The sequence below is a fragment of the Pogona vitticeps genome, chromosome 3 (assembly GCF_051106095.1).
Source record: "Pogona vitticeps strain Pit_001003342236 chromosome 3, PviZW2.1, whole genome shotgun sequence".
Taxonomy (NCBI): Eukaryota; Metazoa; Chordata; class Lepidosauria; order Squamata; family Agamidae; genus Pogona; species Pogona vitticeps.
The window spans coordinates 15,754,361-15,782,198 of NC_135785.1; the positions used below are offsets into that span (position 1 = coordinate 15,754,361).

General features: G+C 42.7%; 1 protein-coding gene across 1 annotated transcript in view; it reads left to right on the forward strand.

The window, feature by feature from the left end:
* Positions 1–27,838, forward strand: part of SPATA16 (spermatogenesis associated 16) — a 194,442-nt gene that overhangs the window by 151,309 nt on the left and 15,295 nt on the right. The window contains exons 8-9 of the mRNA XM_020793822.3: positions 1,155–1,319; positions 5,692–5,775. Of these exons, the coding sequence (XP_020649481.3) occupies positions 1,155–1,319; positions 5,692–5,775 (249 nt within the window). The remainder of the gene's footprint in view (positions 1–1,154; positions 1,320–5,691; positions 5,776–27,838) is intronic.

Consider the following 27,838-nt stretch of genomic DNA (forward strand, 5'->3'; position numbering starts at 1 on the left):
ATTTAGGTTTGACTTGCAGACTGAGATTTGACTTATAGACCAGAAAAAAACCAAAATGGAACAAAAACGGCCTGTTACGGGATTAATTGGTTTTCAATGCACTGTAGGTCAATGGAGACTTGACTTGCAAACTTTTTGACTTGAGAACCGCCTTCCAATACGGATTAAGTTCTCAAGTCAAGACCCCACTGCATTCCCTTGAAAGTTGAATGAAAGAGCAAGAGTCCCAAGTGGTTAGATGGACAGAAAAGCAATACCCTGACAGGAACAAGCGGCTGTTTCACTGACTGCATCCAAGCTGATCAGCACAAATTTAAGTTCAAGGTGTCTATGTAATTAAGTTCAAATCCTGTCACCTACTAGTTTCTTGAGGTTTTGCTTAATTCAGACTGAAGTAATTCAGCAGGTTCACAAAGATAACGAAGAGAGCTATGTATTACAGGAAATTTTACCCCCCTCAATCCTAATAATATCAGTGAAATTGTTCAAGAAGGGTTTTTTTCCATCTCTGCTATAGAAAGAGGATTCTAAGAAACTGTCAACAGCAAAGAACCTACATTCTTCTTGCTATGAGTGTTGCATTTGCAGATGACAATCGTTTAAAAGATTTGGGTAAAGGATGTCATCTACAGTAAAAGGATTATAGAGATTCAAGGCAATAGATGCAATTGAAAATATTTCTAGTGTAATGTGAATTCACTGAAGAAAGCAGCATGGATGTGAAAAGCAAATTCAAAAGCTCTAACATCCCTTTGCCCATAACCATAGATTGTCAATATCAGGTTAATGTCTACTATAATTTCTTTCAGACGAGTCATGAAACCATGACTGACTAATATTACTTATTTAAACAAGCTACAGTTGCCATTAACCATAGTTTAGATTTTGGTTGATAATAGGCTAAACTGTGATTAATAGAAGTTATGAGTGAAAGTGAGAGGAGGGAAGCAAAGGAAAAGCACCAGAGTACAAGGCTTGCCAAGATTTATTCAAATGGCACTCAACAGTAGTTTGTCCAGATGAGCAAATGAGGTCCAATTGTGAGATGAGAAAGGCCAATTTGTCCAATCTGTTACATGATAGAGTGGAATGTAAACTCTCAAGCCTATCTCGTGTCTGTCCTCTAATCCGTTTGGTTTTTCTTTCAAACTCAGGAGAGTTTCTGTGCATGTTCTGGCATAATAGAGAAACTGCAGCATGCCAGCCTCCTTGGCCGAGTGCATCGTGTCAAGGAGCAGACCCAAGTCATCAATCAAGGCATGGCTGAGCTTGCTACCCTTCCCTACCTCCAAGATATCAGCCAGCAGGATGCTGAACTGGTAAGTATTCCAGTCTGTCTTTTAGTTCTTGTTCTGGCTTTGGTAGACAACGAGGGAAGAAAAGCAGAACATTTTTATTTTCTTTTGGCATTCAAAAAACATATTGGCTTTCAAAACATGGACACAGCATTTTGGCGGAGCAAGCGCTTAGACTAGAAGATGCATGTTGTGAGCAGAGCAAGCCACACTTAAGTTAACTTGTGGATTCAGCTCCTGAATATGGAAAGGTTAGCAGAGCACACTTTCCCCTCTGGATAGAAATCACATCTTCTGATTCCAAGAAAATAAGAAAAAATGCAGGATAGTTGAGTGATTTAGTTATCTGGCTGGGATTTCAATTCCACACTTTGACAGAGGCTGGTCCGTTCCAGCTCTTCAGTTCTAAGATCAGAGAAATACATTGAGATAGGAAAGATAATAGGAATCATAGTTTTAGTTGGCTATGATGGTGTGGTAAGATGTGTCCTATGTCCTTTCTTAGAAAGGACCAAGAAGAAAATGTGGGAAGGGAAAGGAGTGACATCAGCAACCCTAAGGACATCACTCTAGGTTGAAGGAAGGTCAGCCTAAATCCGAGCAGATAAAGAAGAGTGTAGGAAACCTGAGGCTCTCCCTTTCTTTATGTACTCCTTCCCATGCAGATACATGCACATCTTTTCAGTGCATTGCACGCAGTCATCTCTAACAAATGTAAAAAGTCAAGGGGCATGATTACATTTCAAGTGACTGCCCTCAAGATTCTACAGGGGAGGGAGGTCTTCAACCAAAACGTATTCTGAGACCAGGTACGTTAGAAGAATTGGCTGCCTTCCATTGTATAAATGCCACAATACAGAGAGTGACAAAAATAAGGTACCACCCCACTAGAAATAAAAGTCAATCAAGGGGCTTTTATTATTGGAGCTAATACATAGGAGGGAAGGAATGTTTGCTCAGTGTACTCTTCCCTGTGCATGAATCTTACAGATTCTTCAATCTATGCTACCAGTCTTTTTATCTCGGGACTCCCAACATCTGGTTCATTCATGTTATGCATTTCCCCAAATCATCCTGAACCTATTTCTCCTGCAATATGACATTTTTACTAGAGCTCTTCAACAAACTGCACATTCCAAAATGCCGTGGGTTGGTGCCATTCATCTTTAAAGTGGTATCGGCCCGCAAAGATTGGGTAGTAGAAGCACCCCTAACCTAAGGTTATTGCAAATTTTAAGGATCGGAATGGTTCACAGCTGACACCTTCTTTTGCAACATTTCCCCCCCCCCAGCTTTTCTTTTGACATGAGGTGGGGGAAAGAGGCATACTGTCCTGTCCTCTTTTTTGACAATCAAGATGGTTGGTCACCCTTCTATCCTCCTACCCAATGTTTCATGTGCAGGTGTGAATAATCACACACACTTCTTTATTTTAAAATCCACATTCCTGAATAGCTGTGCATGAATTTAGCAGTCCTGAGGCAAGAGCAGCAGAATCTTCCCCTTTCCCCGACAATTGCAGTGGGCTGTGCTATAAACACAAAAGGATAAAGCCTATGTGGCCTTTCCAATGTCTCCTACTTTGACCACTGTCATAGCGCTATGCACTGTATGTGACTCTTGACTGCATCATAAATATAGAAAATTCTGCCTTTCATTAATTAAAATGTGACCACAGAGCAGCAGTGGCATGTAGAAAGAAAGTATACAGTACAACCACGTTGAACGATAAAGAGAACTATAGGACTAATTCACAACTCCTACTTAATCTACAGTTCATCTTAAGTATCATATTCACTTACCACAAAGGAGCTGAGACTTTGCAAGGAACTCATGTTAGAATCAGGAGCTCCGCTTTTGAAATGCTTGTTCTGCTTATCAGAGCTTAGAGTGCCATTAAGATATGAAATCAGATGCTGAGAAACTGGTAGTGCAATCCAGCATTCAAAAAGAAACATGGCCTGTGTGTCACTCTAGACTTTGATTCAGCTTTGCTGCAATTTGATTCATGGCCTGTATTATATTTGAATTCACAATCAGTGTTCACACATGGGCATCAAAATGATTTAAGAGTTCACTATTCATACTGAATGTGGTTCAAGTTGCATTCCAGTTCACAGAGCTCCCCCCCTTCTTTCCTTCCTTCCTCTGGTCCTGCCTCTGCTGATCCCTTTATGGCTCACTATGAAGCCACTTTCTTAAAAGCTTGACACTACTTTGTTTCTCAAAAACTTTTCCATAGAAAAATAACATGGGAAGGCACTTAACAGTCTAAGAGTACAGACCATCAACAGTTTGAAAAGTAATTTTGCCAAATACATCATAAGTTACACATCAGAATGATTCCATAACAGGGATCTTTATCACCTTCCCCTTCCCATCCATTAAACTTTTTCCTTACTTTCAAGTAACACATGCAGGAATTACTTCATCTCTGATCACATATGATTTTTAACTATGGCATGATAAACTAGTCTATTTTCAGACCAGTCAATTAAGCAATTAGGAGCACTAGGCTTTTGCTCCACAACCAAACGGCCTCTTCACGTGATCTGAAGCTCACTATGTTTGACGGGATTCAGAACTAGCACCCTGTCCCCCACACTAATGTCACAGTGCTTTGTCCCCCTGGGTCTGAACATCTTGCCCCAACTGCCTACAGCACCAAAACACCACCTACAGACACATGCCTCATCTTTACAAGACTGTATCACAACTAACGACAGAGAAAAAGGTCTTTTTGAATCGTCCCAGCCTGAAAAAGTGGAAGCCTCCCAGCAGCAGAGTTTAAAAAAAAAAGGGCTGGGCCAATTTGAATCAGCCTTTGCATCACACAGTCAGTTAAAAAAAAATACTTCAGATTTGCTCATTTTATAACCAGAGCAAATCCCGCGATATTTGGCCACGTAGTTGCACTCTGACCCAATAAACCATTTTAAACGTATATGCACAGAAGTTAACTGTTCGATGCAAATAAGAAGTGGCTGGTGTTTTTCTCCCTCTGGGAAGGGTGGCAGCCCAATTCATACATCATAGCTTAATCACTTGCTGTGAAAACATTGCTTAAAAATCAGCTCTTCCAACTGCAAACTTCCCATTCTGGAGAATGCAGTGACCTTCTGGAGGGTGGAAACCAAGCAGGTCTCTGGAGGTGTGTCTGGGGGGTTTGTTTGCTTTTTGCAGTGCTTCCAATCTTTCTTTATCAAACTCAGCAGTGTCAGAAGCCCATTGTGAATATTCACCGATGAAGAAGCTCATCTTTCTTTAGGCATAACAAGCTGTGATGCAGCAGTAAATCCATGATCAGTATCCCCTGCAGTTCTGATTTTCTAAAGTTGACATGAAGCTAGAACTGGAGAGACCAATTAGAGACTGCCGCGGTGGGGGTGGAGGCAGGGGGACAGGTAGCATTTATCCAATTCCCTTACATTCTTCCCCAAATTTAAAACCATGAGCGTCCACATGAAATCCACAGTGATTATTCAAAGCAGCGCTTGGAAACTTGCACTCTTTTTGGACGACAACTCCCGGAGGTGCTCAGCCAGTGGCAGGGGGATAATGGGGGTTCACGTCCAAAAAAGGGGAATCTTTCTAAGTTGTGTCCCACCCCTAGATGAGTGTGTTCATTATTACTTCCAAGCAGAATGGATGCTGCTTCTGTATGAAGAAGACCCTCTAGCTCAGCCTTCCCCTAGCTGGCAACCTCCGGATGTGTTAAAGAAAGAATCCCATCATCCCCAGCAAGCATTATCATGCTCCTTGTCCCAAGACATCTCCTGTCTGGGAAAAGCTGCTGTTGGGCAAATTTGTGGTGCTTGTTTTTATCTATTTGACGGTTTTTGTGAAGCATGTAAAATGCTCCCATGGGGTTGAAATGTGTAGCTCTGTTTACTTAGTTATTTAATAAATAATGGACAATTATGGATAGAGTCCAACCGGTGATGTCCCTTTGTTTCATCATCCACTTGGGCAAAAGAAAATATTGCAGCAGTAGAAAGGTAAGCCTGCCATCAATGCTCGTATCAAAAGTAGTAGGAGTTAACCATGCATTTAATTTGTCCTCATTCATATTCTGCATGACTATTCTACATTTTTATAAAACATACTAATTAAGAACCTGCCTGTTGTAAACCCTAAAGGCTATATTCTAATAGTACACATTTTCCAATGTGCATTTCCTTTATTGCTGGACATTATGCATTCCAGAATAAAATGAGGCAAATGCGGATGAGCCCCCCCCACCTCAGAAAAGGTGGTGGTGCTATGCATTGTGTGCAAGCTGAGCAATAAAATCATCAGCGTACAAATGGTTTTTTAATTAGGTTTTAATCTACGTATTTAGAGAAGTTATTTCTGTGTGAATTCCCTTCCGATAATTTTTATCTTGGTGTCACAGCTGCAGTCACTAATGGCAGATGCCACGGACACCCTCGAAGGAAGGAAAAGCGATAAAGAGCGTGTCTGGAATAAAATTCAAAAGGTAAGGGAAAAAAGTCAACGCGGAAGACTCAGTAGAGATCTCTGTTGCCAAGAATTAAAGGTCTGTCTGAGGGGATCACATCCGTTCCGAAGGGTTGTGAAAAAGTTTGTCACATCAACCTTGTGGAAGGTTTACCTTGGCAAATTCATGACCAAACCACTTATCTTGAAAAGGGTTTTCTTCCTTGCATCCATAGGCTCCCATCTTCTCAGTCCCTCACTTTCCGGGCAGCCTCCTGAAACAGCACAGACAAGAGGCTTGTGATTATTAGTGGACATCTTCCTACAGCTGTCCTGAGCAAACCTGAAAAACTGGAGTAAAGACAGTGCTGCAAAATTAAAGAAGCTGAGAAAAATGAAGCAATCCAGAGAGTAGTGGAGTTATGCTGTGACTGTCTCAGAAGGTCACAACCTAGCCTCCTCACAACCCCTAGTTTGCACAGTATGGCCAAAGAGAGAAAATTTGAAGCTTCTTGTTTCCATTCGTTCGTTCATCTAGTCGTTTAGTCGTGTCCGACTCTTCATGGCCCCATGGACCAGAGCACACCAGGCCCTCCTGTCTTCGACTGCCTCCTGGAGTTTGGTCAAATTCATGTTGGTTGCTTCGCAGACACTGTCCAGCCATCTCATCCTCTGTCATCCCCTTCTCCTCTTGCCTTCACACTTTCCTAACATCAAGGTCTTTTCCGAGGAGTCTTCTCTTCTCATTAGATGGCCAAAGTACTGGAGCCTCAGCTTCAGGATCTGTCCCTCCAGTGAGCACTCAGGGTTGATTTCCTTTAGAATTGATAGGTTTGTTCTCCTTGCAGTCCAGGGGATTCTCAAGAGCCTCCTCCAGCACCACAATTCAAAGGCATCAATTCTTCGGCGGTCAGCTTTCTTTATGGTCCAGCTCTCGCTTCCATACATCACTACAGGAAAAACCATAGCTTTGACTATTCGGACCTTTGTTGGCAAGGTGATGTCTCTTCTTTTTAAGATGCTGTTGAGGTTTGTCATTGCTTTCCTCCCAAGAAGCAGGCGTCTTTTAATTTCGTGGCTGCTGTCTCCATCTGCAGTGATCATGGAGCCCAAGAAAGTAAAATCTGTCACTGCCTCCATATCTTCCTCTTCAATTTCCCAGGAGGTGATGGGACCAGTGGCTATGATCTTAGTTTTTTTGATGTTGAGTTTCAGACCGTTTTTTGCACTCTCCTCTTTCACCCTCATTACGGATGTAATGTTTCCATTAACTGCTGTTAAACTTGTCTTCTGAAATCCTAAACTGTGGTTAATCTTCACTTAGTTTGGTTAAAATGAGGCAACCGGTTTGAAAAGAACTGGCTCTATAGGGGCAATATGGCCCCTGAGTGTGAGTGTCCTGACATGTTTGAAAGGGGCCACAGACTAGAAACCCACACCACCTTATAAGGTTTTGGGAAATTTTTCCAACCCCACCTATATGCTGCAGACTGATCCTTGGACCTGTTCTATGTATTCCTGAGTTTACCTTCCCTATTAAGAGGAACATCTAGAGGAAAATTGGAGAAACCATACGACCCTCCTATTCATTGTCAAGCACTCTTATGCTACCTGTGTATACATCTATGCACACAAGCCAGAGAGCAGAATCTAGAGAAACATGACTGTAGTGAACCCTCGGCTATAGAAATAAACTGAGACCTGCACTCAGCAGTCGTTAGATATTAAACCTAACATTCTTGTGTTTAGTCAGTTAAGAAGATCAAGGTTTCTGGAATTAATTAAAATAGATAAATGCTGGAGAAATGCAATGGGATTTGATCATATTTTAGCATGAGTATTCACCAGGGGACTCATTTAAACCATGGTTCCAGGACTTACTGCCTCCACAGCACAGATATCTGAAAGAGATAAGAAAACTACCATGACTTGTTTTGTTTGACTAGCATCTCATAATACCTATATGGAATGCTTTCTTATGCAGAAAATGTTGTGATCCGTCCTGGGAATACCCAGAGAAGCAAACCATATTCCTTTTCTGTCTGTTTCATCAAGAGATAAAGGATGCAAACACAACAAGCCATTTTGAAGCTTTCCTCTGTCTGAGCTCTCATATGTGTACTAAGTCCAAGGAGGAGATCTTTAGAAATAATAAGAGCAACTCGTGTTTTGTTATTGATTTAATTAGTGGCATCAGAATAAATACAAACTAGATCAGATATCCTTCAGAATCCTTCTGTCTGCAGATAAACTCATAACCATTTCAAGAAGGCTACCACCGGCAACATCTATGATGTTTATACTGTACAGCAGTATTGCTGTGCCTAAAGGTTTCTGCAGGATTAATGAATTCATTAATTGATCTGAGATGTAAAGCTGAAATACGGCCATGTCGGCTGGGGGAATCCAGGTGCTATACTCACCCAGAGTAGTGCTGTGACACTAATGGGAGTGGGATACTGATTGATTGATTGATTGATTGATTGATTGATTGGTTGGTTGGTTGGTTGGTTGGTTGGTTGGTTGGTTGGTTGGTTGGTTGGTTGGTTGGTTGGTTGGTTGGTTGGTTGGTTGGTTGATTGATTGATTGATTGATTGATTGATTGAATAAGCAAACCCAAAAAGTGATTTTTGTAAAGCTCTGCTCTTGTCTCCAGTCATGCTAGAACTCATCACTTGATCTGGGATGGTCAAGTGTCCTATGTAATGGGGAGCAACCTTCTAATTTGGGTAACCTAGTTCAAATCTGGTTTGAACTGCGAGAAGGGAGTTGTGGAAGGGGCTCAAAGTTGCCCACCGATAGTTGACCCTTGGACGGCAGGTGGAGGAAGCACATAGATCACCTGGTCTCAAGGCATGCCTATTGCAGTAAGGCGAGTTTCCTTTCCATTTAAATTTCAGAAATTCTTTCTCAGTTTGTTCACAGAAATATAAGCTAATACATATCAATTCCTCTTTTTTTGTGATGCATAAGTAGGGATGGGGAGATATGTTGGTTTGGCTTTTATCTGCATTCACATTTAGTTTTGTTTTCATCTCACTGGATTTTTAAAAAAACATCAAAAGCGTGCTGCTTATATATACTGCCCAATAGTGCTTCAAGCTCTCTCTGGGCGGTTTACAAGTTAATTACGCAGGCTACACATTGCCCCCCCCCTCCAGCAAGCTAGGTACTCATTTTACTGACCTTGAAAGGATAGAAGGCTGAGTCAGCCTTGAGCCGGCTACCTGGGATAGAACCCCAGGTCATGAGCACAGTTTTGGCTGCAGTACAGCGGTTTAACCACTGCGCCACGAGGCTCAAGGCAAGGCAACACGGATGATATAATAGAATGAAGAAATGTCTGGATCATTGAACATTCCAATTCCAGGAGATGCCAGAGTTGAAGATTTAAAAAATTGGAAAAACTAACAAAATACAGGACCTGGCAACTGAAATACTCGTATCTTGCTTGTGGATGAAACATAATTCACTGGCCCACCACCATCATCAGGGCTTTGGGAACAATATCAGGACATTTCACACAGTGTTATAAGCAGTCGCAGATTTTAGAAATAATGTCATCAAAGCTGGAAAAAAAAACTTTTCAGAGTTTTCTGGATAGTGTGTACTCAGATGTACAGTAGTTTTATACTTCCTTCTTCTGGAGGTTCTTCTTCTTGTCCAAAACCACACACACCAGCTTTTCTGGGAGGCACACTTGGGATCTGAATTCCCAAGCGTTAGTTCTGCAGCCAAATACCTAACTCACTGAGCCTAGTTTCAAAAGTTGCTTGTGAGCAATCAGTTCAGCCAGATCTTTGACAAGAACAATCCACCCCTTCCCTATTATCCTACTGGATGGGAAGGAACATATAAAGAGTGGTCAGAAAGGCTAGAAAGAAGAGAGAGAGAGAGTAGAGTGGTGGAGAGAAAGAAGGCAATGGACTTGCCCATCTTTGGCTCATCCTTTCCCGCCACTATTAGGCATCTCTCAAGAGGTTAGTCTCAAAGAAAGACAGCTATTTGGGGAAAAGACTCTTGTTATGTAGTGGCGTGAGGGTGGAACCTTTAACCTGAGGATCTAAATCTGGCCCAGTTGTTGTTTAGTCGTTTAGCCATGTCCGACTCTTCATGACCCCATGGACCAGAGCACGCCAGGCCCTCCTGTCTTCCACTGCCTCCCGGAGTTCTGTCAATTTCATGTTGGTTGCTTCGCAGACACTGTCCAGCCATCTCATCCTCTGTTGTCCCCTTCCCCTCTTGCCGTCACACTTTCCTAAAATCAAGGTCTTTTCCAAGGAGTCTTCTCTTCTCATGAGATGGCCAAAGTATTGGAGCCTCAGGTTCAGGATCTGTCCTTCCAAGGAGCACTCAGGCTTGATTTCCTTTAGAATTGATAGGTTTGTTCTCCTTGCAGTCCAGGGGATTCTCAAGAGTCTCCTCCAGCACCACAATTCAAAAGCAGCAGTTCTTCAGTGGTCAGCCTTCCTTATGGTCCAGCTCTCACTTCCACACGTCACGACAGGAAAAACCATAGCTTTAACTATTCGGACTTTTGTCGGCAAGGTGATGTCTCTGCTTTTTAAGATGCTGTTGAGGTTTGTCTTTGCTTTCCTCCCAAGAAGCAGGCGTCTTTTAATTTCGTGGCTGTCCACATCTGCAGTGATCGTGGAGCCCAAGAAAGTAAAATCTGTCACTGCCTCCATATCTTCCCCTTCTATTTGCCAGGACGTGATGGGACCAGTGGCCATGATCTTAGTTTTTTTTTATGTTGAGCTTCAGACCATTTTTTGCACTCTCCTCTTTCACCCTCATTACAAGGTTCTTTAATTCCTCCTCACTTTCTGCTATCAAAAATCTGGCCCAGGGTGGTATACAAATCTGGCCTGCAAAAGATTCAGGTCCCCTGGCCCCTGTCAAAATCATACACACACACACACATCCAAGCTAGTAATGAACAAAAAAACTTAAATAAAAATAAAAAGTAAAAGTCAGAGATAGTGGGGAAATCTTTTCCAGCTCCCAGCCTTCATTCTCCTTCATTTAGGTATCTGCATGTATAAGGGCAAGAAACAGTAAAGATTGCTGCTCTGCTCTAGCATTTGGAAACCTATGCTTCACTGGTACTTTGACACTTGTACTCCTCTCCACCTCCCTCTTTCTCTAAAGAGGAGAAGGGGAAAAGGAGGCATGTTTGCTTCCCAGCCAAAGCCCTGGATGGGAAAGCTTTGGCTGGGGCCCTAGGGAGGTGTAACAGAGCTACCTTATTCTGAATCAGACCATCAATCTTTCTCTAGCCCCCGGTTGTCAACAATTACGGGCAACCAGGCCTTTGTGGGGTTTCAGACAGGGTGGGTTTCCTCCTAGTCATTCATTGCTGATCCCTGTTATTCATTGGGTTCCCTTCCAAGTATGAACCAGGCCGAATCCCACTTAGCTTCTGAAAGAGGATATGAACAGCAACATCGAGAGCAATACGGCAAACTAGATTGGAAAATTTTCCTTCCAATAGTTGCTGTCCAGTTGCGAGAACTTTTGACAAGGTGAGGGGCAACATTGCAGCTTGCTGTTTCTCCCCTCTACACACACACACACACACACACACACACACACACACACACACACACACACACACACACACACACACACACACACACACACACACACACACACACACACACACACACACACACACACACACACACACACACACACACACACACACACACACACACACACACACACCATGTTTCATCCGGCTCACATACGTGCGTATTCACAGTTGGTCAAAGGGATCCAAGTGGGTCCTCATCCTACATGGGGTGAGCAGGCAATTGCCAGTCAAGGTCCACCCTTTTCTCTTTATTGCTACCAAATTAATTTACACGTGTTGGAATAAATAAGCACAATTTAAGCCTGAGCCATTAGTGTTAAATGGAGAGTGTTGATACTGCCGTCCCCCACCTCAGGAAGTCTGGCTGCTGAAAAAGCAGCAGCTGTTGCACTTAATGAAAAACATTCAGCCTTTTCCTCTAAACCAGCAGAATAACTATTTCCCAAACAGTATGAAAGGGGGCTGAGAGAATTCCTGCAACATGCCGTGAGTTTTGAAAGCATTTTGCATCACTCAGCAGCCTGAGAGTCATAGGGAGGAAAGCATAGACAAAACACATGGTTACAGACAAGAAGGCCTTAAAACCTTTTCTGTAGGAATTGTTTTTAGAGTAAAACTGTGTCACATTGATCCCTGCTTTTTTTTTCCTTTTCAGTACATAATAGATAGATCGACAGATCAATAGATTGATAGATAGATCTCCTGCCACTGAGCTTAAGGTGGTGTATACAACTCATGCCTTCTTTATGTATACAATAATTATGTGGAGTAGGTCAAATTGAGAGACTGTGTAACTACCTCCAGGCCCACCAGTAAATTTCATGGCTCAGCGGGGAGTAGAACCCAGCTTCCCCCTCCAATCCCCAGTTCAGCAAACCACTTCACCTCACTGAAGAGGGAGTCCTTTGTGCAAATAGGAGGAAAGAAGTAACACTTTTGCTGCCAGCTGACCGTTCCATTCCCTGATCCCTGTTGTATGACTATTTCACCCTGTTTAGCTGGCTAGATAATTTAAATAGTTGGCTGCAGTGAAAAAAACAACAGAAACTGCAGCCAAACTGTGGTTGCATGGTGGGTTTGAAATCATTAAGAGGGTCACAAATAAGCCATAAAACATGGGTGAGGAGAGGAGATGGAAAGTCATGGAGGAAGCAATATATTAAAGAGAAAAGTGGAAAGGCAAAAAGTCTTTCAGAAGGGTTTTTTTTTAAACCTTATGCACTGAATCATGCTGTGCTGCAGAAACTGAGAAAAATCTAAATTTACTATGCATGTTATTCATGGAGACATTGAAAGTGTCAGCCACTTGCCATGTGTTGTTATGTGCTGGCTAGGCACTTCTGTTTACAGCAACCCTGTGAATTAGTGTCTGCCAAAGGGTCCTATCATTCAGCCTTGCTCAGGTCTTGCCAGCCTCAAGACTGTGGCTTCCTTTTTCAGCCATTTCATCTTATATTCACTCTTCCTCTTTTCCTGTTGCCTTCCAATTTACCCAGCATCATTGTCCTTCCCAGTGAGTCGTATCTTCCCATGATATGTTCAAAGTCAAATAGCCTTCATTTAATCACTTACAAAAGAAAGAAGAAAACAAATCATACTAACAACAAAACAGCTCCAAGAAAGAGAGGGGCCAGAATCCTATTGTATTTACACAGTCGAAATTGGAAATTGTATAACTGGTATGTGTTCTCATCCCAGTTGTCTGTCCTACACTCGGGCATATCCAGATCACATACTGAGTTGTGCAGTGAGCATTTTGGATAGCTCCTTCAAAGTTCAGATTAAAACTCAACACCGATTCACTGCCACACTGGCATCAGGGCAACCACAAGATTCCAATGACAGTAACAAACACAGTGCTGTTCTCCAACACCTTTCCACTGCTCTCCTCCCCAATGCGTGCCAGCTAAGGCAGCTGCTTCACTCTGGAAAAATCATTAGTGGAAAGACTGGTCCCAGGGATAGGGATAGTCTTCTGTAAGCACAGTTACCTCCCCATAAAAGTGCTGCTGATGGGAAGGCCCTCTTATTATAAAACATATTGTACCATGGGCTTACTGGGCATGCTCACTCATATTGCAGATGCAACACATGCAGCTCATAGAAAAAGGGCTCTCTTTGTACGTTGTGAAGTCAGTTGGATTGCTGCCCACAGCCAAGTAAGAAAAGATTAGGGCATTGGCCACGTTGAATATGCGTTGAGATGTCCATATCATACAGCTGCTGAACATGCAAAAACTCACCTTGACTTCAGTCAAAGACATCATCAGAGCAGTGGAAGCTGGTCAGTCTAATTTCATATCGGCAATGACTCCTGTCTGTGTCTGAACTTTATAGGAACTATCCAGAGTACTGAAAGTATTCTGGGGAAAGGGTTCAGCACCTTGGTCAGCACCTGCAAAGTTTAGACTAAAACCTGGAGCTGGCTTACTAGTGACATGGAACCTGAGTCACCAACTTGGAACTGCATAAGAAGTAAATGAACATGGTTAGAGTTATTCCACAGCTGTGTAGCTCCACAGGAACATCACTACATAAGATGCAGTACACCAACTACACATTCTGAAAATAGTTTGCTTGCAGACCAAGGTCCAGATGGTGTACCTATTGCTCTCCCCATTATTCAAACATAAAAGTACTCACTGTTCTAAAAGGAATGTGTGCTCTAAGCAGCTAGATATTTAGTACCTTTGTCCCCCAAAAAGAATGACTTGGGTAAGGAGGTGACAGACGATTAACATTGGTTCAAATCTAGTTCCCTTCATTGCTATCTATCCAGGCACATAGGTAGGTGGAAGAGGCACATTATTGCTCCAGGGATTCTGAAAATGCAAGAAGTAAGCAAAACGTATTAGAATCTGCAGGTGTGCTAAACCTTTAGCTCTGGACAATTTTCACCTCTTAAAATCAAGTGTTTTTTTCTTCTACTTTTTTCCTGCCATCTTTAACCTCTTCTACTAGAGGTTTCTAAACCTCATGCACCAAAATTTAAAAACAAAAAACTTATTCTGAGTGAGTTGTAACTATTTTTGACCCTAATTAAAATGCACCAATTATGAGTGTGTTCATGTACACACTTAGTCTTTCCTGACCCAGATGATGATTCCAATGCCTCACCAAGGAGCTAGCAACCAGAATATGCTGCTTCAGGGTTGTTGTTGTTTTAAATTTTGTTAGATATTTTTATTGTTCTGCCTTTCTTCCCTAGTGGGGACCCATGGCAGGATAAAAACACTTAAAATCTACAATTAATTAAAGCAAACTAATTGTATGCAAAACCTTAATATGCAACCATATAACAACATTGGTTGAAATCCTGTTACTTAGCATAGTAAGTCACACTAGAGTAGGCCCACTGAATCAGCTGGGATTTGGTAAATCAACTCTGCCCTACATTCCATTGATTTAAGGGCCTAACTCTAGCTGTGACTATGCTAAGCTACAGGATTCCAGCCATTATTTTAAAACTATTGATCAGATTTCGAAAGATCTCCCCATCTGAGTTGCCTGCTGACTGGCCCCAAGCCTCTCTAAAGAGATAAGTGTTCAGCTGCCATCAGAAAGGAAGGCGCCAACCACACCCCTTGAGAAGGGGAGTTTGTTTACCTGGGAGTAGCCTTTTCCCAAGGCCTCATAAGACATGCCTGTGAAAGTGGCAAGACCAAGGTGCATTTCCTGAGGATGAGGGGGCCTGTGCAGAGAGGTATAGTCTTTAGATAGGTTGGACCTGACCCATGTTCTTGTTCTTATGTGTTGCCAATTCACCTCCGACTTATGTCAATCCTATGAGTGAGAGATCTCCAACATGACCTGTCTTCAACAGCCCTGCTCAGCTCCGGAGATAGTTCAGCTTTGATTTGACCTGGGCCCCACTTCTTGTTTTTCTGGCTGTGCAGGGTATTTGCAAAGCTCTCCTCCAGCACCACATTTCAAACAAATCATTTTCCCCCTGTCATCTTTCTTAATTGTCCTGCTTTCACATCCATACGTAGTGATACCCTTCCCTGTAGAGGGCAGGGGAACGAGTTCTCTACCAGGTCCCTGTACAACTGCAATTTCTCAGCAATTAGCATTTAGGTAAATTGCAGGAAACAGAAGGGGAAAATATGGAGGCAGTGAGAGATTTTACCTTCTTGGGCTCCATTATCACTGCAGATGGAGACAGCAGCCACGAAATTAAAAGACGCCTGCTTCTTGGGAGGAAAGCGATGACAAATCTTGACAGCATCTTAAAAAGCAGAGACATCACCTTGTCAACAAAAGTCCGAATAGTCAAAGCTATGGTTTTTCCTGTTGTGATGTATGGAAGTGAGAGCTGGACCATAAAGAAAGCAGACCACCGAAGAAATGATGCCTTTGAATTGTGGTGCTGGAGGAGGCTCTTGAGAATCCCTGGACTGCAAGGAGAACAAACCTATCAATTCTAAAGGAAATCAATCCTGAGTGCTCACTGGAAGGACAGATCCTGAAGCTGAGGCTCCAGTACTTTGGCCATCTCATGAGAAGAGAAGACTCCTTGGAAAAAACCTTGATGGGAAAGTGTGAGGGCAAGAGGAGAAGGGGACGACCGAGGATGAGATGGCTGGACAGTGTCATCGAAGCAACCAACATGAATTTGACACAACTCCGGGAGGCAGTGGAAGATAGGAGGGCCTGGCGTGCTCTGGTCCATGGGGTCACGAAGAGTCAGACACGACTAAATGATTAAACTACTACTACAATGCAGGATTATTATTATTATTATTATTATTATTATTATTATTATTATTATTATTATTATTATTATTATTATTATTATTATTATTATTATTATTATTATTATTATTATTATTATTATTATTATTATTATTATTATTATACAGAACCTAACGTCTGTATAAAAGGCTGCACCTTGGGTGAAATGGTGGCTTGCAAACAGTGCACCAGGATACAATTAAAGTGATCTTGTACTGATAGTATAAAGATGCTTATCTAGACCAGTTCTCGTTTCGCTCAGCAAAACGTGGTGTTATAAACATGGCTGTGCAGTTTTATCTTTCCCATCGATTCAGTGTTAATTCCATGCAGCACCTGCAAATTCCAGTAGCACATTCATTTGGGTTACAACCAAACCCCACATTAGACAAGCTCCTACACTTTTTATGTGGGTTCAGAATACACAGAGACCCTGGATGGGATTTTTCAACAAAGGACACTTTCCTACCCCAAACACACAGGCGAAAAGTGTGGGGAGGAGACATCATCCTGTAGAGATCAGGGAGGACATCTCCGGGACTCTTTGGGAGTCCCATGGTTGGGAGAGGTAAGCATCATCTTGCCCCCACCCGGAGAACCTATGGATGTGGCAATCATTGCCAGAGGGGAGACTGAGACAAAGAAAGCACACTGAGCTTTGAATTGCATAAAAGGTACAAATGTTAACTTACAGGTGTAGATTAAAATTTTGTACAAATCACTATTTTTTTAAATAGGGGGAGAAGGAAAAAGAAGGCTCTATGTGCTGAGCAAGATAACAATTTATTGTAAGCCCAACAAGTTTCTGACAGTAATCTTTCTTTAGGGGCACTATAAGCAAACATATATAAACAAGAATAGAGGTAAAGTATGCAGTGGTAAAATATTTTAAAACACACAGTAAAACACAAAACCCAATAAAAGCCATGAAAACCTCCCAGATTAGGTGTTTGAAAATCAACCAGGCACTATTACTTTTAAAACCTCAGTAAAAGGCCAAGTGCTAAGACTCAAGCAGTCAATTAATAATTAAAGAACCAAACGCGAACCAATGATTTCGCCTACAAAAGCACAGCCATACAAGAGCATGCCAATAAAAACGGCTTACCTTCCAACAGCCACCACAGCATAGAAATATTTTGCATAACTGTTGCAATGAAGCATGCCTCCCACAAAATATTTTGTATGAAATAGGTAAAGGTAAAGGTTCCCCTTGACAATTTTTGTCCAGTCGTGTTCGACTCTAGGGGGCGGTGCTCATCCCTGTTTCCAAGCCATAGAGCCAGCGTTTTGTCCAAAGACAATCTTCCGTGGTCACATGGCCAGTGCGACTTAGACACGGAACGCTGTTATCTTCCCACCAAGGTGGTCCCTATTTATCTACTTGCATTTGCATGCTTTCGAACCGCTAGGTTGGTGGGAGCTGGGACAAGCGACGGGCACTCACTCCGTCGCGTGGATTTGATCTTACGACTGCTTGGTCTTCTGACCCTGCAGCACAGGCTTCTGCGGTTTAGCCCGCAGCGCCACCACGTCCCCCCTATGAAATATAGCCCTTCAAATGCCCATGTGATCAAGTAACCAAAGTTTTGTTTTTTAAAAAAAAGCCCCCTGAGACCCTGTATATATAGGTAAAGGTAAAGGTTCCCCTTGACATTTAGACTCTGGGGTGCAGTGCTCATCCCCGTTTCCAAGCCATAGAGCCAGTGTTCATCCAAAGACAGTTTCCATGGTCACGTGGCCAGCACGACTAGACACAGAACGCTGTTACCTTCTCACCGAGGTGGTACCTATTTATCTACTCACATTTTTACATGCTTTTGAACTGCCAGGTTGGCAGGAGCTGGAACAATGGATCACAAATCATCATGAACCACCATTTTTCAGGTTTGTGCCCATCTCTACTTAGGAGCCTTGTGGCTCAGTGGTCAAACTGCAGGACTACAGTCAAAATTCTGCTCCCAACCTGAATTTGATCTCAGTGGATCCAGGTAGCCAGCTCAAGCCTGGCTCAGCCTTCCATCCTTCTGAGGTCTGTAAACTGGAGTATCCAGCTTTCTGGGAGCAGGGGGACAATATGTAGGCTGCATAATTAAATTGTAGACCACCCAGAGATTGATTTAAGGCCTGTGGGTTGATATAAAAGCAGCACACTTTGCTTTTGCTTTATATATTTTTGGGTGCAGGACTCAAAGCAACTTAGATGTGAATTTAGACTGAGACTGGCATGGAGAAGAGAGAATCAGTGTGTGCTGCTGTCTTTTTTTGATTGCAGCACCCCCGAAATTGCAGCACCCCCGTAAGCCTGTTAAAACCAGCTGGCAAGACCCTCTGGGTTGCAGCCTACTGCCTATTTTGATCTGTTCGTCGCATATTGCAAGACAATTATGTTTTACTAAAATATCTTCATCTGAAAAATGCAGCGCCCTCTTGGCTTTGAAATCAGCAGAAGGCTGCCCATCAGCAGAAGGCTGCCCATGGCAGAATAAAGAAATACAGCAAACAGTCACGCCGTGTGAGGCTGGAGGGGGGGGGGTAAGGCAAGGAAAGTGCTTCTGGGTGCAAAACGAGCACGGCCCTATTTTCTTTTCTGGAGCGCTAGAGGATATGCTAGCAACATACTGAGTGTGGGTGGAATCAAGAATTTTTTTTCTCTTCAGCACAGAGGAAGCCAGAAATTGTGGCATTTGGCAGGCTTGATCATCTGCACCTCTCAGGGCCAAAGTAGATATGACAGTAAATGTGTCTTTGCATTTAACATACATTTTTTCAAAAATGAAAATAGCATCAAGCTGAGAGCAGTACTGCTGCCAGACATCTGTAGGCCTTCAAGCATGGAACAGCTGTTACCCACTCCAGCACCAGCCTGGCCCTTGGCTTAGCATTTGGGCCACCACTGCCTCCTCTGACTACTGTGGATACTTTTTGCTTTCATGACTTCAGGCATTGTGTTTTGGGCAGTCTAAGGAGGCAGCCAGCCAATGGTCAAGCAAGGGCTCACTCCCCATTCAAAAACAATGCCACTGGCTAATAGGTAGACACATCCAGTGCTATCGGTCACTCCCAGCACACAGAGGTTGTTTTTTGAAATCTTGGTTTCAGCAGACGTGCTGAATCAATAGCATTTATGTAAATCTTGACTTCTCATTACCGGGAGTCAAGTAGGGGGGTGGGGTAATGCTAAAGTAGGGAGTAGAGAGATAAAAGGAACAACAGGTAAGTTTGGCCTTGGAGTTCAAAACGAAGCAGGGCAAAGGCTAATAGAGTTTTGTCAGGAGAACAAGCTGGTCATCACAAACACTCTTTTACAACACAAGAGGCGACTCTATACATGGACTTCATCCGATGGGCAATACAGAAATCAGATTGATTATATTCTCTGCAGCCAAAGATGGAGACGCTCTATACTGTCAGCAAAAACAAGACCTGGAGCTGATTGTGGCTCTGATCATCAGCTTCTTATAGCAAAACTCAAGCTTAAACTGAAGAAAGTAGGAAAAAACCCTGGGCTACTCAGGTATAATCTAGACCAAATCCTTTATGAATACACAGTGGAAGTGAAGAACAGATTTAAGGAACTAGATTTGGTGGACAGAGTGCCTGAAGAACTATGGATAGAGGCTTGTAACACTTTACAGGAGGCAGCAACAAAAACCATCCCAAAGAGAAGGAAATTCAAGAAAGCAAAGTGGCTGTCCAATGAGGCCTTACAAATAGCAGAGAAGAGAGGGAAAACAAAATGCAAGGGCGATAAGGAAAGTTACAGAAAATGGAATGCTGACTTCCAAAGAATAGCTAGGAGAGACAAGAGGGCCTTCTTAAATGAACAGTGCAAAGAAATAGAGGAAAATAATAGAAAGGGGGAAAACCAGAGATCTGTTCAAGAAAATTGGAGATATTAAAGGAACCTTTTGTGCAAAGATGGACATGATATAGGACAAAAATGGGAGAGACCTCACAGAAGAAGACATCAAGAAGAGGTGGCAAGAATACACAGAGGAATTATACCAGAACCATTTGGATATCCCAGACAACCCAGATAGTGTGATTTCTGACCTTGAGCCAGACATCCTGGAGAGCGAAGTCAAGTGGGCCTTAGAAAGCATGGCTAACAACAAGGCCAGTGGAGATGATAGCATTCCAGTTGAACTATTTAAAATCTTAGAAGATGATGCTGACACTCTTAAGGCACTACACTCAATATGCCAGCAAGTTTGGAAAACTCAGCAGTGGTTTTTCCTACTCTCTTCAGTTTAAGCTTGAATTTTGCTATGAGAAGCTGATGATCAGAGCCACAATCAGCTCCAGGTCTTGTTTTTGCTGACTGTATTGAGCTTCTCCAACTTTGGCTGCAGAGAATATAATCAATCTGATTTCGGTATTGCCCATCAGGCGATTTCCATGTGTAGAGTTGCCTCTTGTGTTGTTGGAAAAGAGTGTTTGTGATGACCAGCTTGTTCTCTTCACAAAATTCTATTAGCCTTTGCCCTGCTTCATTTTGAACTCCAAGGCCAAACTTCCCTGTTGTTCCTTTTATCTCTTGACTCCCTACCTTAGCATTCCAATCCCCTAGAATAAGAAGAACATCTTTCTTTGGTTTCAGTTCTAGAAGGTGTTGTAGGTCTTCATAGAATTGGTCAATTTCAGTCTCCTCAGCACTGGTGGTTGGTGCATAAACTTGAATTACTGTGATGTTGAAAGTTCTGCCTTGGATTCGTATTGACATCATTCTATCATTTTTGAGATTATATCCCATTACAGCTTTTCCCACTCTTTTGTTGACTATGAGGGCTATCCTATTCCTTCTGCGGGATTCTTGCCCACAATAGTAGATATGATAATCATCTGAATTGAATTCGCCCATTCCTATCCATTTTAGTTCACTGATGCCCAGGATGTCAATTTTTATTCTTGCCATCTCCTGTTTGACCATATCCAGCTACCCAAGGTTCATAGATCTTACATTCCAGGTTCCTATGCAGTATTTTTCTTTGCAGCATCGGACTTTCCTTTCCCTTCCAGGCATGTCCACAGCTGAGCATCCTTTCGGCTTTGGCCCAACCACTTCATTAGCTCTGGAGCTACTTGTACTTGTCCTCCGCTCTTCTTCAGTAACATGTTGGACGCCTTCCGACCTGAGGGTCCCATCTTCTAGCGTCATATCTTTTAGCCTTTTGTTTCTGTTCATGGGGTTTTCTTGGCAAAGATACTGGAGTGGCTTGCCAGTTCCTACTCCAGGTGGATTGCGTTTAGTCAGAATTCTCCACTATGACTTGTCCGTCTTGAGTGGCCCTGCACAGCATAGCCCATAGTTTCCCTGAGTTACTCAAGCCCCTTCGCCACAACAAGGCAGCAATCCATGAAGGGGAAACCTTCTGGTAGAAGAAAACAAACAACCTTTAACTTTTAAGCGAGGTCTATTTCTAGCTACACAGCTTGCATCTCATATGTTTGTGCCCTATTGCAGTCAGCTTCAATGAATCGTGGAAATATTTGGACGGAAAATTGAGCACATAATATATGCACAGGATCTCTCATGTCCCCCACATCAGAGAACTTCAGGCTCCCTGGGAAGAGACAATAGCAGACTACTAGAAGTTTAAAGCTACACCCTCAGTCCTTTTTTGATTGACAAATTCTGCCACACACCCTTTCTATCTCTGTTTCCCTCTTTTATCTACCAGCCAACAGCTTATGTCCCTTATAAGATGCTTCTGTTGAGATAGGCTCATTCTTGGCCTGAAAGCTCTCTTTCCTCATTTCAAAGAAAGATTTTGTTGTTTTCTTATCTTCCAGCAGATTTAGAGCCACTTTCTACCCTAATACTGCTTGCTGCTTTCGGGGAAATATAAAAATTGTTCAGGATAAAAAAAACACACCCAAAACTCTCCTTTAAAGTGTTCTTAATTCATCTTGTTGGTTGAGGAGCATTTCCACAGTTCAGTGTCCTCAGCTTAATCCAGTTACCTTAGGAAGACACTTGGTTGCTTCCTGACAGGGCTTCACAAACTGCAGGGAAAATATTTAACTGTTTGTAATTTCTGCACATTATTGCAGACTAATATAATAGCATATTTGTTAAATGTGCACCGCTCTTCTCCTCTGTGGCTAAATGAACCATAGGCTATCTCCTTTTCTGTAGTCAATTTGGAATTAACATATAATGCAGAATAATTGACTTGTCGGCCACCCAGCCATTTACCGAGTGAATTATACCTTTCATCTTTTCCCAATGTGGGAGGATGAAAAAGTGCTTTAAAGTTTCTTCCTTTGGTGTGGAGCAGAAAGCAGGAAGATCCAGGTGCTCTATCTTTATAGCTGTGTTGTGAGGATTTAAAATCGGAAAAAAGAGGAAATATAAGACTGATTATAAATACCCTCTAACCAAAGCTCTTTGGTGACACATGCACCTTAGGAACCAGAAAGCAATGGGTAGGAGGGAAAGCAAAACAAAACAAAATTAAAAAATCAAGACCTGAATATTGTAGCAATTGCACTAGTATGTATCGTATTCCATTCTTCAGAGTAACCTGGTATTAGAGCCAGGAAATCTCCTGCACAACAAATCCTTGTTTTGGTGGCTGGTCTTTTGACCGTAATACTGTAAATTTTTATCTATCTATCTATCTATCTATCTATCTATCTATCTATCTATCTATCTATCTATCTATCTATCTATCTATCTATCTATCTATCTATCTATCTATCTATCTATCTGTCTGTCTGTCTGTCTGTCTGTCTGTCTGTCTGTCTGTCTGTCTGTTCGTTCGTTCGTCCGATTTGTATCTACTTCACTGCCTAGCGAATATGATTTAAACCAGGCTTGTCCAACCTTGGCCCTCCAGATGTTCTTGGACTTCAACTCCGAGATGCCTTCAGCACCACCTCTGCTAGCCAGCACCACCTCTGATGGCCAGGATTTCTGGGAGTTGAAGTCCAAGAACATCTGGAGGGCCAAGGTTGGACAAGCCTGATTTAAACTTTGCCTTACAGTTTCTTATTGTTTCTCATTTTCTCTTCTTCAAGACGGATCCAAAATATTCCGCTGCTTGAGGTGAAGTAGGAAGTGCTAGACCTCTGCAGCTCAAGTGAAGGCACATAACACTAAAAGCCAGCCAAGTTATTTTGACACACTGGGCAGAAAAATCCCACAGATAATACTAAACTAGATGGCCTAGTTGTCACGCGTCCCCTGGCAGAACCCGCCTCAAAGGATGAACAGCAGGATGACCTATCTGGGAGGGAAGGAATATGCACAGAAAAAGGTTCTCAGGGTCTCAACTCTCCTCCCACAGACACAGAAGACTGAGGTGGTGACTGCTCATTGCAGTGAGGGCCCAATCCTAGGTGATGGTGGAAATCCTAAACCCAACAAAAAGTGGTGACTCAGAGTGTAGGAGGACCGAGCAGAAGTGAGGTGAAGTGACCATCTCTAAGGACAGTCAGGGCTGAGCAGAATTGGAGGAGGGCCATTCCTTTAGAGACAAGGGGCAAATGGAGAAGGGATTAAGCATCTCCCTCCCGCACTACCCTGGCCCCATGCCTGTCTGAGGTTGCTTTCAGACTTAAAGAAAGACACTGAGAGATCCCGTCACAAGAATTCCGCTTCCTTTTGTAAGCTCAGGTCAGTAGTAGAAGAGAAGGAAAATGGGAGAACAATGTGCGTCAACAAACGGTAAAGAACATGCCATATTCAAAATGCAGTAGAATGGATGACGCATGTGATCTGTTTTATTCCGTACCTTTCTATTGTGAGGCTTTAGGCCAAGGTCACACTAGCAAAATGTTTCCCAGTTCTTTCTCACTGATTTTGATGTTGTGTGTGTCTGTGTGATCAGACAACACCCAGCCATTACAGGATCTTTTGGTGTGCCTCCATACTATCTCCAAATCAAATTCTGCTTGCCGAGAGGCTTCCACTTTTTGTTGTTGTGGGATTTATTGTGCAACAGTTTTGCAGTGGCATTCTGTGCCTACAGCTGTACCAATATGTCTTCCGGCCAGCTGCCTTGTGTTGCTTCCCTCGGTTATGTCATTTGCCTGTATGTGCCCTTTAATTCTATATATATATATACAAAGGCCAACTCTGGATATCTCTGCTGCAAGCATCACCAACACAACAGAGACATTTGTACCCATCTAAAAAATGTTACCAAAACATCAATGTAACGAAATTTATTTTAAAAGGGAAGGGGAAAGGGACCCTCAAAGACATAAACAACCCAGAGGGAATTATTCCAGTACTGAAGTGTTGCCAGTCAGTCATATCACATCAAATTTAGAGACATATTACAGTGATTCAAAAATGGCAGAACACACACCCTGTCACATGACTCCAATGCTCAACTGCTCAGGAAGTAAAAGATGTGAGAAAACATTGGGACATCATTTTGCTGGTGTGACCACAGCCTTACTTAAGACCGCAGATAAAAATTTTTTTAAAAAAAACTGTTCTAAAAACAACAGGAAGCTATTCGTCATACCATTTAAACTCACAATAAAGCACACCAAGAACCACAAATGAGGAAGACACATATCTCGGGCCTCTAATTTTAAAAAGCCGAAATAAAAATAGGTTTTGGCGACAACTGAAAAGCAGGCAGATAACAGATTATTTGGCTTCATTTCCCCAGGATGAATAATTAATTTTGTTCTTCAGTTTAGCCTCTGTGGAATCTAATAAATGACAAGTCTCTTATTGACTCTTAAGAGGACTTGGTTGCTCTTAAGGTTTTGCAGCCTTCCTTTTAATCATCAGGATACAGTGAGACCTACAGTAGTACCTCCCAAGACGAATGCCTCAGGCAACGAAAAACTCGCAAGACGAAAGCATCTTGTGAGTTTTAAACTGCCCTGCAAGACGAAGATATTTTCGTCTTGCAAGGTACATTTTCCCATAGGAATCCATTAAAATTTAATTAATGTGTTCCTGTGGGCCAAAAAACTCTGAAAAAGTCACTTACCAGGTAGGGAGCTGGGGAAGCACCATCGGAGGACTGGCGGGGGTTCCCCACAACCGCGATCACCGCTTTCAGACGTCCCCCGGCAGTCCTCCGATGGTGCTGGGCAAGGCTCTGGAGACTTCCCCTGCACCATCGGAGGACTGGTGGGGGACCTCTGAAAGCAACAATCTCAAGTACAGGGGACCCCCAGCAGTCCTCCAATGGTGCTGGGCAAGCCTCTGAACGGAAAAAGGCAGGGGGAAAGGGTGGGAAATTCAAAAATAGTGCTGGAGAAGTCTTCAGAGCCTTGCTGAGCATCATCGGAGGACTGCCGGGGAACCTCTGAAAGCAGTGAGTGCAGTTGCGGAGGACCCCCGCCAGTCCTCCAATGGTGCTTCCCCAGCTCCCTACCTGGTAAATGACTTTTCCAGAGTTTTTTGGTCCATAGGAACACATTAATTAAATTTCAATGCATTCCTATGGGGAAACGTTACCTCGCAAGACGAAAATTTCGCAAGACGACAGGACTCACGGAATGAATTGTTTTCGTCTTGCTAGGCACCACTTATGTTTTATTCACTCCTTCTATAGTTGAGTAGTTTAGATATCTGGCTGTGGAGCCAGAGGTTGAGAATTCGATTCCACACTGTGCCCCCAGGGAGAAGAGCCAGCCTGTGTGGTCTTGGATAAAGCTGCACAGTCCCAGGATGTCTCCCCCCCCCCCCCGGAGAAGGGAAGGTAAACCACTTCTGAGTATTCTCTACCTTAAAAACTCTGAAAAGAGTCACCATAAGTCAGAATTTACTTGATGGCACATCATCATTTTAAAATAAAAGGAAGAAACTTATTATATTTCATAAAGTTTCTAGTCCTTATGGCACCCAAGCAAATCTTAATGAGCCCATATATGCTGCTAACATAATTTTTTTAAAAGGAGGTGACATTGCAACTTCTGAATACTGTATTCCAGTCTTTAGAATTTCTCTGCTGATCTTTGCAGCCGGTCCATAACAACTGACCAATTTATTTATGCCACAAACTGCATCTTTCTCTCATTCTTGGCAGCCTGAGCCTCCCAGGAGCCCTCAAGATCCACCTCTGGCTTCCAAAACTGACAGTGTCTGCAGTACAGTTATGAGCTGTCAGTGCTGAAATCGGAAGCACCAGGGAAAATTTATAGGCAGCGTAAAAGGAATTGGATTTAATATCAAATTAAATAGCACAAGGAATAAACTGCACTGAGCCTATTATCTGTTTACATATTTCATACTATTAAAAATCTCAATTTTTACGTCTTGTGAAGCGGTCGTTGCACTTAGGACCTGGCGCCCAGCAGATGTTTTGTGAGAAAGGGACACCCTCGCCGCAGACGGTACGCCTCGCTTGCCAAAAATTACCTGAGGTCTCTTCCAGAGAGCACCATCTGTTCCGCTTGGTGGACAGAAAGCCAAGCCAAGCATTTGACTCTGGCTGCCATTCGGTAAATGAGAGTTATGCACTCCGTTACCGTGGTCTTGCCTTTTAAGCAAACAGTGTCCTCGGCCAATGTACAAAATTGCACAAGCAACTTTGTAGTGGTTTACAAAATAAAATAAAAAATAGCCGGCCATCTTGAGCTCTAGGAAGAAAACCAGTCACACTTGTCCAAGGAGCCAGTGTTATCTTTGAAGCTTTCCTTTTGTAATTTACCCTCGTTCTGTAAGTCCAGATGTTTTTCCTCCCCACCCCAATGGTATTTTCACAATATGCTGACAGATAAATCATGCTGGGAGGTAGCGACGGCGAGTTGCACAATTGAGTAGACTTGTTAATTCAGGTCTCTGTAATTCTAGTATAACTGCAAAAACACTATTCCCAATAGTTTTCTTAAGCTTCACAAACTGCTCCCAGTCTATACTAACCTGAGGTTAAACTCATATAATTTTTATTCTGTCATCTTCTTTCCTGCCTTCCTTCCTGCCTTTTTACCTAATCCATCAACTTAGCCTGAAGTCTCCAGTGGGAGCCAGGTGAGAGAGGAGCATCCTCCTCACGGATATACAGTATGTATAATACTATTCTGCCTTTTGCCAAAGCTGCATATTATCCTATGGAAGTAACATAAATGACATAATCAAAGAAGAAATGGGAAATTCATCAAAGAGACTTCTGCACCCCCTGGAATCCTGAGCAACATTTAAATTAATATAAGGTGAGAAACAGCTTAACTGGTCTCTGAGGAAATGAAACAAGCCCTAGTGCATCATTTCATGAGAGTTCTTAGCTTCTGCCCAGAACGGAAAGCCTTCCTAGCACTGATGCTTTGCGGGCTTCCTTCTTAAAGGGTCAAATTACAAGTTACAGAAAATATCAGCTATGAAAACATATTACGTACCTTCAAGGTACACAATTCCTTCAAAGCATAATCCGACTTGCAACTGAAGCCCATGTTTACCACATGATGCCCAGTTTTTAAAAAGCAAGCTAATTTGCAAAACAGTACTTGGCAATCGGAACATTTTTAATCACTTCAGGGAGCTCTAATTACATGCTAAATATATGGTCTAGCTTGGACCACAGACATAGTATGTACAAGAGATATACATATAAGAGATGAAAATTTGCCATGCCAGGAGTACCTCCAGAGCTGCCATGTGATGTGCCTCCCTTTGTTGTTCTTATTTAGTCATTAAGTTGTGTCTGACTCTTTGTGACCCCATGGACCAGAGCATGCCAGGCCCTCCTGTCTTCCACTGCCCCCCGGAGTTGTGTCAAATTCATGTTAGTAGCTTCAATGATACTGTCCAACCATATCGTCCTCTGTCATCCCCTTCTCCTCTTGCCCTCACAC